The sequence below is a fragment of the Schistocerca cancellata genome, chromosome 2 (assembly GCF_023864275.1).
Source record: "Schistocerca cancellata isolate TAMUIC-IGC-003103 chromosome 2, iqSchCanc2.1, whole genome shotgun sequence".
In the NCBI taxonomy this organism is placed as follows: Eukaryota; Metazoa; Arthropoda; class Insecta; order Orthoptera; family Acrididae; genus Schistocerca; species Schistocerca cancellata.
The window spans coordinates 666884889-666905237 of record NC_064627.1 but is presented as its reverse complement, the minus strand read 5'-3'; the positions used below and the strand labels follow the sequence as shown (position 1 = coordinate 666905237).

The 20349-nt window shown below is 38.1% G+C and overlaps 1 protein-coding gene across 4 annotated transcripts in view; it reads right to left on the bottom strand.

Annotated features, from left to right (window-relative positions):
- LOC126162378 (oxidized purine nucleoside triphosphate hydrolase-like) overlaps positions 1–20349 on the bottom strand; it is a 101443-nt gene that overhangs the window by 77946 nt on the left and 3148 nt on the right. For 2 of the 4 annotated variants that reach the window (XM_049918844.1, XM_049918847.1), the window contains exons 2-3: positions 18627–18770; positions 671–822 (exon numbers count right to left, since the gene is read on the bottom strand). In XM_049918844.1, coding sequence (XP_049774801.1) covers positions 671–819 — 149 coding nt within the window. In that variant the 5' untranslated portion in view covers positions 820–822; positions 18627–18770. Of the gene's footprint in view, positions 1–670; positions 823–12410; positions 12466–18626; positions 18771–20349 lie in introns of those variants that run through there. The other 2 variants (XM_049918846.1, XM_049918845.1) reach the window with 2 other exon arrangements.

Genomic DNA, 20349 nt, shown 5'->3' with positions numbered 1-20349 from the left:
ACTTTCTATTGCCAATATTGCTGCTTTCAGTTGCAAAAATTTCTGTATCTGGACCCCATATAAATGAGCAAGCAGTCGTAAGTTCAACAACAGATAAGCATAAGAAAAAGTAACAATTAATATGTTTTCATGTTATTTTATTGTGTGTGTGATAACTGTAGCATTCCGATGTTTGTTGTGATAGTATATTTTTGGTATAGCTAAGGTACTCCTTGGACATTGTATGGTGGATCCTAACTGTTAACGAAAACTGCACCTTTTACAACAAGAATTTATGCTGACAGCCAGAATACATTTATAGAGTAGAATATAAAAGAATTAATTTGGTAGTTCTGCTCCTAATAGGCCATCTTGTGACTTTCATTTATAGAAATGGAAGTAGCTGTCCTGGTGTTCTATGGGAAATTAAGCAATACAGTTATCCATTGAAGAATAAATTCCATTTGTTATGAAAATTATTTTTCATCATGCCACTGAATTCATGAAAGAAGTACCTGTGAAGAAGGAGGAAACAGGGTAATGAAACCAATTACAAGGCAGGGTAAAGCCACACTAATTCACTGAAGCACTTATCGAATTAGAAAACACATTAAAAACTAAATGGCACCTTTCAGCATAAGGTTTATAAATCTCAGACATAAACTTAAGTTTTCAAAACCACGGTTTTTACCTTGCAGCAGCACACTGTATTGTTTCGCCAGGTTCAACTTTCCCTCCAAAGCCATTCCACTTCCCTTTTCCAAATCCTCTCTTCTTTAATCCTAACAGAATTTCTCTGTCTCTCTGTACTATTACCAAAGTAAGCAGCTTACGAAACATCAGCTGTAAAAAAGAAAAATTTTCACCCTAAATTTCAAGACTACTTAGTATACATAGACAGACAACTCATATGACAGATCTGTAAAAGGAATGAACAGCTAGCCTCAAATTACATACGATACAGAGAAGAGATCAGAAGCACTCATCTTTACAATTTATTTTTTATTTTCTCACAAGACAGGGGTTTCTATTTTTTATTCAGTTGGTATACATCTTACGTATACATTTGTAAAATATGAGGTTCATTCAAATGAAATCTGGTCAGTGCGTCTACCTTTGCGTTACACGTAAGGTGGCACCACGTAACTGTTGGTACGGTGGCGCCATATATTGGTAGAGAGACTGCCGTGTGCCCATTGTTTGATGTTGCACAGCACCAGTGTGGTTTCACACCGAAGAGAAGGTGGTCACACAAGTTATCGTCCACTACTGAACGTGCAGGCGAGTAAGCAGGAAAAACGAGGAGTGATTCGATTTTTGGTGGCGGAGGGAGTTGGGAGGCCGTGAAATGTTTCGATGGATCAAGGCTGTGTATGGTGAAAAGTGTTGTGGTGTGGCGCAAATGATTCCTTGAGGGGCGTGCGTCACTGGAAGACAATGCTTGTCCTGAACACGTTCATCATGTCATCACACCTGAAATGGTTGCGGAAGTGAATGATTCAGTCTTGGACAACAGCACAATCAATCACCGTGGATGAGATCCAACGCTTACTGGGTATTAGCATGGGCACTGCCCACACCATAATGCATCAACACCTGAACTTTCGAAAAATCTGTGCACAGTGGGCTCCCCACCAACTGACTGCCAAATAGCGCAATACTTGAATGGCGCTGTCTTTGAGTCATCTGCAAAATTATCATGAGGAGGAATATAGCTTCCTGTTGCATGCTGTCACAGGTAACGAAATGTGGTGTCACCATTTTGAACTGAAAAGCAAACATCAGAACAAGCAGTGGAAACATGTAACTTCACGGCCTCCAAAGAAATCAAAGGCTGTGCACATCAGTTCTGGTAAGGTCATGATGTCCTCCTTTTTTAACCACAAGGACTCACTGCTTGTCAAGATCCTGGAACAGGGAACCACCATCAATGCCCAGCATTATCAAGCCACTTTACAGAACCATAAATGAGCCATTAAGTCGAAATGTCGAGGCACGTTGTACAACGGCGTTATCCCCCAGCATGATAATGCCCGCCCACACACGGCCAATGCAGTGAATACGACATTGCAGCAGTTTTGGTGGAAAACGTGTAACCTCCCCCTTACTAATCGACCTATCCTGCTTGCGATATAAAATATGACCGTGGATCACATGTATACCTAATGGAATTTTTCTAATTGGATAAGGCTGTCTTTCCCGAAGAAGTAATACTGATAAGTAGGGGGAAAGTGTACAACTGATCTTTCTGATAGAAAAATCTACTAAAAATAAAAAAGTAATTAAACCGAACAGGGCTACCATTTGGAAAAATGAAGTTATTTTGTGCATTCACTCACGAACAACACTGGACAGAAAAGGGGTACCACTGATCATGAAGCCAAAAGTTACACTAATGAACAAAAAGGAAATAATTACAGTCGCCAGCCCACTAAGGCGATTTACATCCAAAACCCTGTACAAGATGATGGGAAAGAAAAACATTTAATATTAAACACTAACATGGCAACTGAAGGTTGTCACTTTTTTTTTTTTTTTTTTTTTTTTTGACACTAATTTTAAGTGAGTATGTAATGATAAAGAAAACTGAGAAGTCACTTTTACATTAAGTTTGTCATTAAATTTTGAAAAATGCAATCGAGTAATGATTTGAAAATATCCACTTAAGCTGCATGTTAGTATTGAACTTCGTTACGTGAACAATGACTTTCAGAGACCTCAACATAACGTCATCAAAGAAATTTAGAGAAAGGCAAGCACTTTTTACTTTGCAGTTCCTTAATTTTCAAATTGGATTTCATGTTATTGTCTGAACAACTGAGCCTTTTTTAATGACTTGAACAGAATTAAATACTAGAATACGTACCAAACCATACAGTCATGTGCTCCAAGCTATATGTAAAATAAATAAACCTTCTGCACTCTTAATTTGTGCATTTTCTTTAGATTTGGAATTTTTCCAGTGACAGAGTCTCAAACTTCGATTAGCATATAAAGAAAAAAGGGAACAAGGACCCTGCTTGGTAACTGTTTGGGCACAATGAGGACACAATCGCCCTGAATTTAACTGATTATTATTTAAATAAAGTTCATTAATCAAATCACATTCAGTTGTGCTGCTGGGTTAGCCATTAATACTTTCTACCAATGAACAGTCTTACTTCAGTGCTGTGCGTGCGACGAAACTCGGAGCCATGAAGAAACTGTGTTGCTGGAACTGCTGCTGCTGTTGAAGACAGTAGCATCTTGTGGGGCCACGGGCAATCCTAATTAATACAGCCTCTTCCACCCATCCACTGTCCTCCCTCCTGCTACTAGTCATCTTGCCGGCGCGCGTACATGATGCCGCCTAAATGGTACACTCTACTGCGAGAGCGTTAACACCACACTTCCGCACATTACAAGCACTGGAACCTGTCTCCCGCTCTCTCTGAGCACTCTGCACAACAACCCCTTACCTAAAGATTTTACAATGCTAAAAATACTGGAACACCCACCATACAGTCCCGATCTTTCACCATGTGACTTCCATGTGTTCGGACCTCTAAAACAAGCTATTCGTGGACATCGATTTGCAACGGACGACAAAGTGTGTGACTGAGTCCGGGCCTGGATCCAACAGCAGCCTACTAGCTTCTTCAAGGATGGAATTGACCAGCTAGTGTCACAATAGGATAAATGTGCCAACAGTTTTGGCAACTATTTTTGAGTATGTGTACTGTGTATAACTACATTTTTCAGTTAATTAAATCATTACCATTACTTTATACTAGTGATCAGATTTCATTTGAATGCCCCTTATATATATGGCAAGAAATGTAAAATATATATGGCGAGACACAATTGGTCGATACTTTTACTGATCAAAATACAATTTGTCCATCAAACAGAGCATGACAACTACTAATTTGTAGTGCATATCAGGAAAAACATTAGTAAACACAAATTGTTCTATAGACAATCTGAGAACTCAAAGTAGATGTTAATAATAAAAATAAATTGATTGCTACCGCATAATACTTCCGCCTCACCATTTTTCTGGGCTCAACATTTCACTCATCATGAGTGGATGCTGACTCAATTTTTCTGACATACAAAAGGGAAGACATGGAGATGTAAGGGAGATGTGGGCGTGTGCCAGCATGGTCACCATGTTCCTGAAGTCATTTCTAAGTGTGTGTAGCATGTAACTCCCCCCCCCCCCCCCCCCCCCCACTCCCCAAAACTGTGTTATCAAGCTAACTTGTTCCAAGTATGTATAAAAACAGCAACAGATTTTGAAGAACTGTAGCTAATGTCTTGTCCAGGCAAACCTGATTGATGTTTTCTGTGGATTTTCTTAATTCTTCTGTCAAATGAAGGGACAGTTTCTTCAACAAGGCCCTAGCGCGTCACCTGTTCTATCCTCACCAACAAAGGATGTTTGTTTTATGTCTTTATATATGATGTGTATTTTCCTTATATTGAACTGATAGACTGTGTATCATTGTATAATGATCTTTAGATGCATAAATTATTACTAATTACTGCTACTACTATCACTAGAAACAGGAGCAATACAAGTTAAAAATAATGCATATACTTAACAAGAAAAAGTGCTGAATTGTATTTCTGAGTTGCTCTATGTACAAGCAGACTATACACTGTCAGTCACCACAAAAATAGAACTCAAATACCTTCCTACTAAAAGAAGAGCTGTGCATTTCTCTTCAGCAGTTAAATTTTGTACTTGATACACCAAAAACCTAACACTCTGCTAAATAAAACAGTGTGAAAAATATTAAAAATTATCAAACTGCTTATTCTTCTTGCCCACAAGTGAGGCCAAATCTCAAAATATCTTGAAAAATTCCAATCTGCCTTGAGGTCTACAGCACACATTCTTCTAACATACTAGATTGATTTATCAGAATGACACAGACACTACACTTCAAAACCGCATCGGGAGAAAGAGACGCAATAGTAAAGGAAATATATTACACTTTAATCTTTATATTACATTAATTACCATCATTAATAATAAGTATTTGTGTGACAATCAAAGGGGTTTGTTTTGCACCTTAAATGGCAACAAAATAATGTATTCTGAAATGCACAACACCTACCACAGTACAAAGTAACATGCAAAGCAAAATTGACCAACAGCAGGCACTTACTGTTTGTGTAAGAATTTAACATTGCACTGACATACCTCACTGTGGATGAGTCACAGATCAGATCCAACCTGTTAGTCTCAATAAATTCAGTTCTCTCAGCAAACAATCTAATTTTTTATGCAAACATACTGATTTGGAAAAGGCTTAGAAAGCATAACTTATGAAAGCTAAAACTAATTATGAAAATCAGTAACACATTGTCAACCACAAGACTGCCAGTGAACACGACAGAGCCCAATGCCCAACACCATGTGCCTGCCAGTGCGCACATACTCAACTTTGCTTAGTAAAATGCAGTACTGTTCATTAACTTGTTTTTCTTGATAGAGTTGTTGATAGTGCACAGGAAATCAGGGTCAATTATCTTGTTCAATGTTTTGAATTTTGCTTTTTGCAGCTTTACCTTCATCAGAATTTTCATTAATAATTCATATGAAATTAGAACTAATTATGAAAATCAGTAACACATTGTCAACCACAAGACTGCCAGTGAACACGACAGAGCCCAATGCCCAACATCACGTGCCTGCCAGTGCGCACATACTCAACTTTGCTTAGTAAAATGCAGTACTGTTCATTAACTAGTTTTTCTTGATAGAGTTGATGATAGTGCGCAGGAAATCAGGGTCAATTATCTTGTTCAATGTTTTGAATTTTGCTTTTTGTAGCTTTACCTTCTCAGAATTTTCATTAATAATTCTTATGAAATTTCAACATTGCTCAACATCCATTATAAAGTTGACTATTTATACCTTGGTATGCTTCATCATATAATATGAGCATAAATTGTTTTAGCTCAAATGGATCCTGAATCTTCAACTGTTTAGTCAGTGTGACATTATTAGTGTTGGAAAACAACTGGTTTTACAGATAAAGGATTACGAAGGAAGCTGGAAGAAGCAATGACTATGACAATTATTTTGGCAATGGACTGCAAGAAATATACAGAAAACAGAACTGTCCGAAGCCATAACTGTGACCAAGATTAAACCGGTAATACCTTGCCAACCAAAGATCGCACATATAGGCCACAGTCATCCACAATGTGTGTTTCATCTAGCCACACTTGACTGTGGTTGCACATAAACACACCATCCAAAGATGTACAGTCGAGCAAGGAAGGGAGGAAGATTGGGTTTAACGTTCTGTCGACAATGATGTCATTATAGACAGAGCACAAGCTCGGATGGTGTCAAGGATGGGGAAGGAAATCGGCCATACCCTTTCAAAGGAACCATCCTGGCATTTGCCTAGAGTGATTTATGGAAATAACAGAAAAACTAAATCTAAATGGCTGGATGGGGATTTGAAATGTTGTCCACCCAAATATGAGTCCAGTGTACTAACCACTGCGCCACATTGCTCGGTCACAGTAGTGTGTTGATTATCCAAAATAACTGGGGGACAAGCAGCCCACTTACAAGCAGTTAAGTCATGCAGTTTTTCCAGGACAGGAATCTGATACTGGTCACTTTCATCTCGGTCTTCAAACCATCACAAGGAAATATCTAAACATGCAAATGCTTCAGAAGCAGCTGGTATATTTTCATCTTAATTTTCTGAACCATTTGTTGATGAGATGCTGACAGCATCAGCTTTATGAGTGATAAGGTTTACAATAACTATTCTTTTCTGTAATACCTTCTGAAGGCTTGATAAGGACTTGATCCATGAACTGTAATAAAGAGGTTACATTAGGTGGAAGAAACATCACTTTTTGTTTAAGATATCACATATTAGATGAGTTAGTGCACTGTCAAGGAGCAGTAATGCTTTCTCCTTTTTGTATTCTTTAAATGATGAGCTATTACAGAGGGCACAAAGATTTCCACAAACCATTCCATGAAAACCATATTAGCCATCCATGCACTCTTTTGTGTGGTGTAAACAAGTCATGACAAACATATTAATATGTTCAAAACAACATGATTTCACTTTTACCAGAGACAAGCATAGGCTATCAGTAGCATTAGCACAAGCTAAAGCACTAATGTGATCCTTGCTTATTTTAGGACCAAGTGCTGCTAATCCATGAAATGAAGCAAGAGTTTTCTTTGTAGTTGAGCACAGTTTCATCAAAATTATAAAAGTTTTTGAGAGCATAATCTTCTACCCTCAACAGGTCTCTTTGTTTGATTTTGAAAGAAGAGTTGCTGAAGAATTAGTAGACAGTTTTTCTCCTTGTATCTGATGCTCATAAGTGCCTTGTCTTGACTTAATCATTTTAACCAGCCCATGCTTGCTTTAAAATTTGAAAGCCCTCCAAGGTTTTCATTAACTGAATTACCTTTTCACATAAAATGGGACAGGAGATAGGTTCTTCTTGTGATTATATTTGTGTAAACCACTTGTAAACAGCATCAGCTAGATCCATGTTCTTGGTGAGCTTCACAGTGTTATAACTTGTCAACCAGTAGAATCAAGCTCAGAGATGAAATTTGTGATGCTCATCTTTTTTTTTTTTTTTTTTTTTTATACCCGCAATTGTCGACTTAACCCTAAGATAACTTGTTTGCCGATTCCCATTCCTCTAAACTTTTATTACTCTCATATTTATCTTCCACAAAAAGGACAACATTAGGCATTTTATATCATAAGTTTATTTTACACAATAAAGTTGAAACACTCGTCTGTAACAGAGTGAAAATGGTTATTACCATCTCAGCAGCTTGGTATTGGTGCAGGAAGGGGGCAGGGGGGCCAAACGGGCAGAGAGCAGCGAGAAATAGTCATTCGGTTGACTGACGCTCTACTGTACTTCACTAAACAGAGTGAAGCTTCTGTCTGTCATTGGGCACATGGCATCGAGCATGAGGGCTCTGCTGTGTCTGTCTGTGAACCTCATGACAGTCAATATGTCAAGCCATCCAAAAAAATGGACTCTTCTGATACGCAGATCCAAGTGTAATTTGAGTAACTTCTCTAATGTGGCACATCCATAAGTCTAATGAATATCACGGCATTCATATAACTATATCTCAGATATGCACTATTGAAATAAGTTATAACAGTAGATGTGTTTTGTAATTTGGGCAGTAAAATAACTGACTGCCAAAGTAGAGAAGATACAAAATGTAGACTGGCAATGACACAAAAAGCGTTTTGGAAGAAGATAAAATGTACAGTATGGAGAGCAGCATCAAACCTGTCTTTAGGCTTGTATAACAACAATTACAACAACAACTGCATCTTCTCTCTTTTCTGCAAGTTAACATGGCGTACCACAAGGTTCTGTACTAGGAGCTCTTCTCTTTCTCATCTGAATTTATGGATGACACCACAATAATAATAAAAACTAAGAAGAAAAGTATCTTAAAGAATATATAAACATGGCCACAAACCAACACAGTAACTGGTCTCATTTAAAACATCAAAATTTTAATCATGGTAGTACAATGACAATTAACTTTTACAGCACACAAAATGTAAATGTTGTACATGCATGTTCATCATTAAAAGGCTGTTATGCCCTAAGGATCCTGGAAAGCTGCACCACTGAGCAGAACAATATCAAGCCCATACTATGCAAATTTCCATTCACTTCCACAATATGGAATCATTTTTTTTTACTAGCAGTGGTCTTTCAGGTTGCCTCAGCATGATTGGTGTAAAGCAAAACTGTTGATTCCGTTTTATGCACAATATTTCAATAACCAATTCACTTGTCTTCTTCAGGTGGTGCAAGATGTGTTGTTAGGCACACTCACTGTCTTGACTCTAACCATACTGTTGGAGTCCAGGCAGTGAGTACTCTTAGCAACACAGCTCGCAGCACCTGAAGAAGACAACTGGATTGGTCATCAAAAACTGTGCATAAAACGGATCAACAGTACACCAGAAAGTGTACCATCAATTAGCACTATTAGTTACTATCAGTGACCCCCCCCCTTGCATTCTCTGAAGCAGGGATGCACAGACTGTGGCCCGTAACTGATCTGATGGCAGCCCACTTCTCACTGTTCGTTCTTGTAATTTTTTACTCATTTTTCTCTCTCCCAAAAAGGAAAGAGCAGACACTTGTGGAACTTAGTTCTTTTGAGCTGAGTCTAGCAGGCATTGGGGTAGTGGGGAGATCAAAACTTGGAATAATAAATTACTTCATGGCACATTAGTTTTGAAGTTGCTGTCCTGACTAGTCACATTGAGGGTTTCACAGCTCACAGTACCTGCAAGTCTGTACACCGCTGCTTTAATGAATCGAACTCCCCTGTATAAAATTAGCTTATGCGGAAAGCTATTTTCAAATACTGATATGAATTTATTATGTAACAGATTATATTTTATACTGGCTTTTGGTTCATTATAAATTTCGTCCCAGGTTGTTTCTTGTAAACTACTCTGAAAATATTTGCCAGTAGTCATTAATGATTTTAACTGACTTCCACTGAGGTATATCCACACTGTACAGCACTATGTCATTTATCCTGACTAACTGTGCATCATGATCAGAGAGAGCATTTGTTACTGGGGAAACAGTTATTTTCTTGCTTTTTTCCCTCAGCGCAGAAAACATTATCAATTAGGGACCTACTGTCTTTATCCATCCGTGTTGCAATGTTAACTACTGTGAGCAAATTGTAGGATCCGAATAAGGTTTCCAGATCATTTTTCCTATCATAATCATTTAATAAAATCTACACTGAAGTCACCACAGACTATTAACTGTTTGCTCATGTCTGACAGAAAGCACAGTAAGGAATCCAGGCCCCTCATAAATAATTCAAAATTTCCCCATGGAGATCTATATACCACTACAATTAAAAGTGAACTGTTTTTCAGCACTGATTCACAAGCACACACTTCTAGGTGCTGATCACTACAAAATCTACTTGTGTCAATTCTTTTGAACTTGTGTTCTGTCTTAATGTATGCAACAACTCCTCCTTTTCCCATATTAGTTCTGCATGAATAAGCTGCTAGACTGTAATCTTTCATATGTAACTTATTTTAAAAGTTTGAAATTGTGTGTACAGTTTGTAAAAAGTCACTAAGCACGCTCATTCTTAAATACCGGATGAATAAGTCTGGATAATTTGTGTGCCGCGAGTTATGCTGCCTCTAAGATAAACACACACTCTGTAATATTTGTCTTATTATGTTAAACCTTTAACATAACTTTATAGCTTATAATGAGTAGTTCATGACAGCATTTTAAATTTGGTCTGTGGTGGTTATCGACTGCAAGAGTCGACCGCCTCATCTATGAGAACGAGCTTCTTTGAAAACTGTTGATCTCAGTGTGTTCCGAACTCTGTATTCGAGCGGATGTGTTTGTACCGGCATGATCAAAATAAAGTTAATTCATTATAAACGAGCGAATACTTAATGTTGGGTTCAATATTACCGTACGTAACATCCCGATCCCCACACTGGAGACCCCGACGCTCACGAACGCCGCTTACGACGCCAGAAATATGTACTGGAACATCGCCATGGACAAACAATGCAGCAACCCTTTGTCGGATTTCTACATCCATCGACTTCGCATCACGCCGCATCTGGATGCAGCGTACAGGAAGTATAATTAGTGTGTAAATTCCCAACTCTTGTGTGAATCGTGCTTTTTGGTAATTTTCATCACCTTCTTACACATCGACAATGCGACCGAGGCGCACACGTCGTCCATCGAAACCCGCTCAACGCGTCGGTAATTTTACTTCTGGACAGTGCAGTGCTCCTTTGCCGATTAATTTTGACAATTTTGACTTGCTTTTGTGTAATGAATTAACTTTGTGCACTGCTTCGACATCGGACAATCATGCCAAACAATGGAATGCAACAAACGGGGACTATTTTGAAAATCCCAGTTCGCACGAACTCTGAACTACGGCTAAATCGCATGCCTGGTCGAATTCACAAACGCCCGTCACGGCTACCGCATCTTCCGCGTCGCGTGCAAATTCATTTGACCCGGTTTCCGCACAGCCCGTCTTCCAGAGTTCGAATGTTCGTGCCAACTTTTATGCCGCTTCTCCATGCTTGTCCCTCATTTGCAGCATTCAACTACCAACATTTCTCTCGAACCAACTTCCAATATGGTTCATGGTCGTGAAGTATATATTCTCCTCTTATGGCACCACCGACAAAAGTGAAAAATACCTCGTATTCTTCAGGCACATAAAGGACTATCATTATATAATTATGGACATAATCTGTGACAATTTGAGTGACAAGTACACCAGAGCGAAAGCCGCTTTCATTCAGCACCTGTCACCAACATCACAGGAACAATTTCATCAAGGGCGCCCTACTGATCAATGATAATGCGCCAATTACACTAATGACAATGCCGGCTGTTTCTCTGTGCAACACTGGATGTGCCACACCTCCCTCTACGCAGCACCAACTCTGCTCGACTGCTACCAACAGCGACACCATGGGCGCCGGCTGCTGGCTCACTGACCTTGACCCAGTCAAAACAAACAGCTGCACGACTTACGATCCTGCCACGGCTACCGCACCCGAATCTTGTCAACAACTGGCCGACACTACACACACTTACCGAGTCTGATACTATTTACAATTTCCCTTGTTTTCTTCACCCAATTTTACTTTTTGCTGCTGCTTTTGATAAGACCAGATATCAGAAACCTTCATTCATGCTTGCTTGAAAGTTTTTTACTCTTTCCATTCTACACCTAGATCTACAGAGTCTCAAAACGGATGGACTTCTTCAATTTCAGCTGTGCAGTTCACTTTAGCACACAAAGAACCAAATAAAACATGCTGATTGTAGATTCAATCTCCTCCAAGCTCTTCTCGATGAAAAGGTCATTCACAGATGTCAAAAAATCATAGATAATTGCTTTATTAATATCTGTTGTTCTTGATGAGCTAATGTTTTCAAATTTCCAGAAGCTGATTGCTTGATGAAGGCTCATGAAACCCTTGGCCGAGTCAATTCCAGCTGTTTTATGTCCGAACTACTTTGTATGCTTCAGTCCAGCTATTTTGTCTATGCGTGTCCAGGTGACATAATAATTAAATTAGCCCATAGCTCATATTTTAAGTCAGAAATCTTAGATTATACATCTGCTATGAAAACATGTATACTCATATACTTTCAGTGATAACAATTTGGCATTGTTAGTCTCCGATTACGACCACTCAACTGAACATCAACTGCATCACAGTTCTTTAATCTGTCAAATAAAGCACGAGAAAACATCTGATACAAATCTGTAGCAGCTGAAGAGACACCAACTTTTAATGTAATTACTTCCTCATTTGCTTCTAATTTAGTGCACTTCTTTTTGAAAGTCCAAAGCGTCTTACCCATTTCTAAAAGAATTTATTCTTCATCTGCTTCCAGTTTAGTGCACATCTTTCTGAAAGCGCAAAGAAAACAACTTACTTTGAACTTATAATTCCATGTAATAATATATTATTGTCAATAAAATCATTCATATGGGCTGGGGGTACATTTCAACACTGTTGAAACTGTCCCATGTGCTGCTATCAAGGCTAAAGCATTGTTACTTTTTTTTAACAGGTTTTTCAAGTGGTAGTTTATAACATATTTAGATTCAGGAAGAGTGTTAAATGAAACAATGGAAAATCCAGGATGCAATAATGACAATATTATGAAAAGGATAGTGCTATGTACCAAATAGCAGAGATGCTGATCACAGATAGCTTTTGGCCAAACAGGTCTGCATCAGAATAGGCAAAACACACACACACACACACACACACACACACACACACACACACACACACACACAGAGAGAGAGAGAGAGAGAGAGAGAGAGAGAGAGAGAGAGAGAGAGAAATGTGTGTGGGTTGTGTTTGCAAGAGTGTGTGTGCATATGTTGTCTATTCTGGTGATCCTTTTCATAGTACTGGGAATAATGTTAGTGATTCATGCAGGCCTTTGTCTAATAAGCATTCCACCACTTCCCGGATCCACAGGAACTTTACACCTACTATTTGTCAAGGCCACAGGAGACAATCAAGCCTAGCTTCATTAAAAGCATACTTCTACATTCTGTGTTTATTTATATTTTGAGTGATTTATTTCCATTGTATTATGATGATAAATACTGTTTTGCTGTAAGATTATCCCTGGATGAATAAATAAATGAATAAAAAGACACATGAGATCAATAAAAAAAATGATTTTAAGAATTCAGGCAATCACAATAATTGTACACAAAAGTAAGATCACTTTCATGTTATGCCAGTGAACACAAGCAAATGTCAGACAGGGAGGGGAGAGAAATGATCCAACATTCAAAAATATAAAATCTATCACAGATGTAAAAGGAGGAAGAAATTTGATTTACCAATAGTACTCAATGCCACTCCTTTCATGAATAATAGATTATTTGATAACAGGCAGTAGCATATATATTTGTTTTTCATAGCACAAGAATTAAATGTGGAGCTCATGAATGTTTTGTTAGTTTATATATGAATTCCTTAAATTGTAATCTAGAAACCAAAACATGCAAATGAAAAATAAATGGAATAAAACTTTAAGGTTACTACACTTGATATCAAAGTATACTGCACTGTATATTACACAATAAAGAAGAATCGTGAAAGAAGGTTGTATACATGGAAGAGGCCTGGAGACACTGAAAGGTTTCAGCTAGATTATATAATTGTGACACAGAGATTTACGATCCAGGTTTTAAATTGTAAGACATTTCCAGGAGCAGATATAGACTCCGACCACAATTTATTGGTTATGAACTGTAGATTAAAATTGAAGAAACTGCAAAAAGGCACAGAAATTTAAGGTGATGGGACCTGGATAAACTGAAAGCATTAGGGTGAGATTGACAAGGACAGGGGAAAGAAACAGAGTAGAAGAAGAATTGGTAGCTTTGACAGATGAGATACTGAAGGCAGCAGAGGATCAACTGGGTAAAAAGATGGCAGCTAGTAGAAATCACTGCGTAACAGAAGATATATTTAATTTAATTGATGGAAGGAGAAAATATAAAAATGCAGTCAATGAAGCAGGTAAAAAGGAATACAAAAGTCTCAAAAATGAGATCAACAGGAAGTGCAAAATAGCTAAGCAGGGGTAGCTAGAGGACAAACGTAAGGATGTAGAACTTACATCACTAGGGGTAAGGGACATTAAAGAGACTTTTGGAGGAAAGAGAACCACCTGTATGAATATCAACAGCTCAGATCGAAAATCAGTCCTAAGCAAAGAACGGAAAGCAGAAAGGTGGAAGGAGTATGTAGATGGTCTACACGATGGCAATGTTCTTGAGGACAATATTATGGAAATGGAAGAGGCTGTAAATGAAGACGAGATAGAAGATATGATACTGCATGAAGAATTTGACAGAGCATTGAAAGACCTAAGACAAAACAAGGCCATGGGAGTAGACAACACTCCATTAGACCTTGGGAGAGCCAGCCATGACAAAACTCTTCCACCTGGTGAGCAAGATGTATGAGACAGGCAAAATACCCCCACTCTTCAAGAAGAATATAATAATTCAAATCACAAAGAAAGTAGGTGTTGACTTGTGAAAATTCCTGAACGATCAGTTTAATGAGTCACGGTTGCAAAATACTAACACGAATTCTTTACAGACAAATAGAAAAACTGGTAGAAGCTGACCTCGGGGAAGATCAGTTTGGATTCCGCAGAAAGCTTGGAACACAGTGCAATATTGACCCTATGAGTTATCTTAGAAAGATTAAGGAAAGGCAAATCTATGTTTCTAGCATTTGAAGACTTAGAGAAAGCTTTTGACAGTGTTGACTGGAATACTCACTTTCAAATTCTAAAGGGGGTAGAGGTAAAATACAGGGAGCGAATAGCTATTTACAATTTGTACAGAAACCAGATGGCAGTTATAAGAGTCAAGGGACATGAAAGGGAAGCAGTGGTTGGGAAGGGAGTGAGACAGGGTTGTAGCCTCTCCCCGATGTTATTCAATCTGTTACTGAGCAAGCAGTAAAGGAAACATAAGAAAAATGTGGAGTACGACGTAAAATCCACGGAGAAGAAATAAAAACTTTGAGGTTGCTGACAACATTATAATTCTGTCAGAGACAGCAAAGGACCTGGAAGAGCAGTTGAACAAAATGGACAGTGTTTTGAAAGAAAGATACAAGATGAACATTAACAAAAGCAAAACGAGGATAATGGAATGTAGTCGAATTACATCAGGTGATGCTTAGGAATTAGATTATAAAATGAGACACTTAAAAGTAGTAGATGAGTTTTGCTCTTTGGGGAGTGAAATAACAGATGATGGTTGAAGTAAAGAGGATACAAAATGTAGACTGGCTATGGCAAGGAAAGTATTTCTGAAGAAGAGAAATTTGTTAACATCGACTACACATTTAACTGTCAGGAAGTCTCTTCTGAAAGTATTTGCACGGAGTGTAGCCATGTACATAAAACATGGGCAATAAATAGTTTAGACAAGTAGAGAATAGAAGTTTTCAGAATGTGGTGCTATAGAAGAATTCTGATCAGATGGGTAGATCATATAACTAATGAGGAGGTGCTGAACAGAACTGGGGAAAAGAGGAATTTGTGGCACAACTTGACTAGAAGAAGGGACTGGCTGGAAGGACACATTCTGAGACATCAAGGGATTCCAATTTCATGTTGGATGGAAGCGTGGAGGGTAAAAATCATAGAAGGATACCAAGAGATGAATACACCATACGGATTCATAAGGATGTAGGTTGCAGCAGTTACTCGGAGATGAAGGGGTCTGCACAGGATAGAGTAGCATGGAGAACTGTATCAAACCAGTCTCTGGACTGAAGACTACAGCAACACAAATAAATGCAATGCTAGAGCCTGGCATAAGATTTTCATCCCCTGGAATCCTAACTGATGGAGCTGTAGAAGGGCATTATGGCTCTAAGCCAACTGGTAGGTCCAAGATTTGGATACATTCTTATCAGGTGTTCAACACATGCCTTGCTTTAGGCCTTCCAGCAGGATTGAATTTGTCTGTCAAAGACTTGTTATGCATATCATCCTGGTGCAAAAAAATACTGGTCACTGGCTATGATTCTGCAAGGTACATGTGCTGTACAAAGGTATTTATTTCCTATAACGATGCAAGACATGTTTTTAATCCAACAGTAATTGGAACAGTAGTTATACAGTTTGCGAACAACAAAAAGCCCATAAGAAAGTTAGTAATACTCCTTGTATATAATATCAGCATACAGCTCTTGTGCACAAATATGGCAATTGTTAAAAATCTCTTAAATTAATTACATTCACATTTACACATCACAAGAATTCAAAACTTGTAAAAACTTTTCTAGAGCCCACTGAACTGTTCAAATAACTAATTGTTATCCACTTTTCATGACTCATTTGTGATTATGCAATTTCATTTCAAATGCAAGAGAAAAGCACTGCAAGCTTTAAACAGTATAACAGCACGGAGAGGATTAAGATGCAGCCAAGAGGGAGTTCCACAAGGCACAGAAAATCTGTAGTGCTCAAGAATTTTTGGTACCTGGCTTCAAAACAGTATCAACTATAACATGGCAAAGTGTGAATACAATTGCCATCAGTCTCTATTCTATAAGTTTTCAGTACTGAGCTATAATATACATAGGCTGTGAAAAAGACCTTATTTAAGATGCAACTATCGACTACATGTGTATAATGGGGCACTATTGTAGGGATTTTGAATGTGATTTTATTAATATTAATCATTACAATTTGACTTGTCAGTTTTGCAGGAAGGATGTGAACAGTGGTGGAGTTTGAATTTTGTAATTCTCTTGAGGAATATGAAAGGAGATGTGAGGCAAATGCTGAGTATTGAAAAGCACATTGAAGCTGCTACATGAGGAGCTAGGTACCATAATAACTATAGCAGTTTTAGAGCACCTAGTGGGGACACAGACATACTCACAAATAAACTGGAGTCTCTGCTGGGCATTATGTTCACTGTATAAAGGCAATTGGGTCCTGTGAACCCAGGTGTAAAGACATATGTTTAGTGAAGGTGTTCCCCCCCTCAATAGTTTTGATCTGTGCCACCGCACATAAAAAAAAATTAACAAGGAAGTTATTGTGGACAGACTAAACAGACCACTGGACAGTGATAGCAATGACATAAGCTGAAGAAACAGCAATTGTGTCCAACCTGTTTTGGTAGTTTGTTTGAATACTGGAACTGAGTGGTGAAGGCGATGAATGATCAAAATCTAAGATATTTATAGCGATTTCTGCAACTGTATAATTTTTATACTGAATTTGAACTTTTCTTTTGGTTTACAACTTTGAAGCCTAGTCTATTTTGTGTTTAGATGTGAAGTTTCAATTGTGTAGCATAGTATTTGTAGCTGTTGCGTAGGTCCTTGGAAAAATATTTTTCACATTCCAAATTCTATGCACTTCACTTCCTTTTAACAGGACCACTAGAAATGATGACTATAATTTTACAATGATGATGATAAATCTCTATTAAATGTTTAATATTTAAATTCCACCCAATCTTTTTTTTCCCTACGAAAACACTCAAAATTTAACCAGACCAAGTCCTGAGGACGGAGGTTGACCTTATGAGAATCCAGGTGTACCTTATGCATTACATTTTTAGGTGTACCAGTTGGGGTTAATATTTTATAATATGGGTTCTATTATTAGAAACATAATGCGACCACTTTTACACCTAATTTATCAGGTGTGACCCAGTACATCACTTGTTTTTCAATTCCACTCATTAATAAGCAAAGAAAGAACAAGGTAACTTAACCAGTTTTCACAAATACTGTTGTTTACAGTTAAATCTTAGGAGGGTTAGAATTTCGATCCACTAAAAATAAGGTTTTATATGGTGACCACCTAGTTCAGTGCACACAATGTATCTACAAATGACGACGTGGTGCACATGCTCTATCACACAGTGTCTCTTAAATCTGTTCTGCAATGGAACCACCATATCTTCTTCTGTCCCTGCAGAAGTACCATAAACCAAACTCTTCATTTGACCCCAGAGTCAAACCCAGTGATCGTGGAGGCCATGCGACTGGTCCAACTCCGTCTATCCATCCGTGTCTGAATCGTTAGTCCAGATGTTTCCAAAAATGATGTGAAAAGTGATTGGTTCCACTGTCATGCTGAAACCACATCTTAATGGACTTGCAGTGGCATGGCATCCAACAACTCTTTGTTGAAAGATTAAGTGGATGGGACCCGGGAACTTGGGATTACGCATGGGTGGTCCAGACACATAACCATGCTAAATATCTGCACACACAATGATACCCAATCTATGTTGGAATCCCTAGACATTTACGTCATGTGGGTTTTTCGTCTGCCCAGGCATGGGCATTTTGAGAATTGAGAATACAGTTCCTAGTGAATTTAAATTCATCTTTGAAGAGAATGTGCCATCAAAATACTAGGGGCTCACTGATGCAGCAGTGCAAAACTGCAAACAGAACTCAATGCATGGTGGAAAATTGCCTGGCATTATTTACTGTATAATATGGAGTACGTATGGATGTACTTGTTGGTCCAGCAGAACATACCAGCTGGTATGTTCAGTTGCTCGTATATGTGTTGGCAAGTTATCTTCAACATGATGCAGAATGGCCTCTTCGAATTCGGCTGTGTGATGTCTCCTTGAAGCACCGCAGTCACTCCTGCTGACGGTGAAGGTTCCCCTTGCATAACTGTGTTGAACAGGGATTGCAATGGATTTGGAGGTTGTGGATAATGATCTTGATAAAGATTTAGTTTAGCTCATGTAAGTTTAATTTATCTTTTGTCCATGGATCATATTTTACAATGATCTTAAACTTGTCTTGTTTACAGTTTTATATGTGAATAAAACAATTTTTTTTTAAATCTGTCATTGACAAATAAAAACAATTTTTTTTCTAATAATGTTTTATAGATAGTCAATATTAATACATAATGATCAAATATACTACTAGCCTACATTAATTCTACTACTAGCCTACATTTTTCTATTTTTGCAATACCGCTGAAAATACTGATATACTTAGACAAAATGCAAACAAATTTTTTTAGATCATGTACATCGACCATACTGCACAAAATATTTAAACATAAGCACAAAGTGAAAATTCATTTGAAACATATCTGCACCAATACATTTCATCTGTGTGTTCTCATCTGTATTTTCAGCACTACATTTTGTCTTCCATTTACCTTCTTCTAGGAAATTTGTTTCCACATGAAAAAGCAATTGTTTACTCCATATCCAAGTTTACATTTGTCCTATGGATTTGCCTGCAAGTACATCTTCACTGTATACGAACATCCAAAGATGATATGTTCCTTCAGCTTTCTTTTGAAGGTTCTCACTCCCTTTCCACTCTTCATGCTAAGTGGCAGTCTGTTATAAAATAAGCTTCCTGCATTTGTAGGGTCCCTATCTGTAACTTTCAATTTTTTGCTGCACATATGGTAGTTATCTCTAGTTCCCGTGCTGTGATTATGCAAATCTCTGTTTGGAAGTGCTGTACAATTTACCATTAAAAAAGTATTGTCTCGTGTGCATAAACTTTGCACAGTCAGTATTTTAAATTCTATTAATTTGTTTCTGGAGGAAGTTTAGCTACGCATCCAATGGCTTTCTTTTGAAGTTTTAAGATTCTCTGAATGCATACATCTACTGCTCCTCCCCATACTGGGGAAGATAAGTCCATAGTACATTTATAGCAAGGTTCCTGTGTCCATTGTATTGCACATGCTTTTCCATTAGGAATATAGTTATACTTAGTTTTGAACATATCTTATCAATGTGGTTTCCCCATGTTAGAAACTTGTCCACCTCTATTCCCAGAAAGCTGTTACAGTCCACTTCTTCAGAGTCAGAATTATCTTCTCTAAAATACCATTCTGCCATTTCCAGATTCTCACCAGTTCTCTTTTCCAAATACTCCTTCGGGGTAACTACACACTAATCAAGTTGTGTCATTAGCATACACAATCACTTTTTCATTCACTGCAGTGGCTTGGTTGGTTGATTTGGGGGAGGGGACCAAGCAGCAAGGTCATCAGTCCCATCAGTTTAGTGAAGCATGGGGATGGAAATTGGCCATGCCCATTCAAAGGAATCATCCTGACTTTTCCCTGATGTGATTTAGGGAAATCACGAAAAATTTAAATCAGGATGGCTGGATGCAGATTTGAACTGTCGTCCTCAAGAATGTGATTCCAGCATTCTAGCCACTGCGCCACCTCGCTCGGCACTGCAGTAGGCATTTCACTAGTACTGAACCC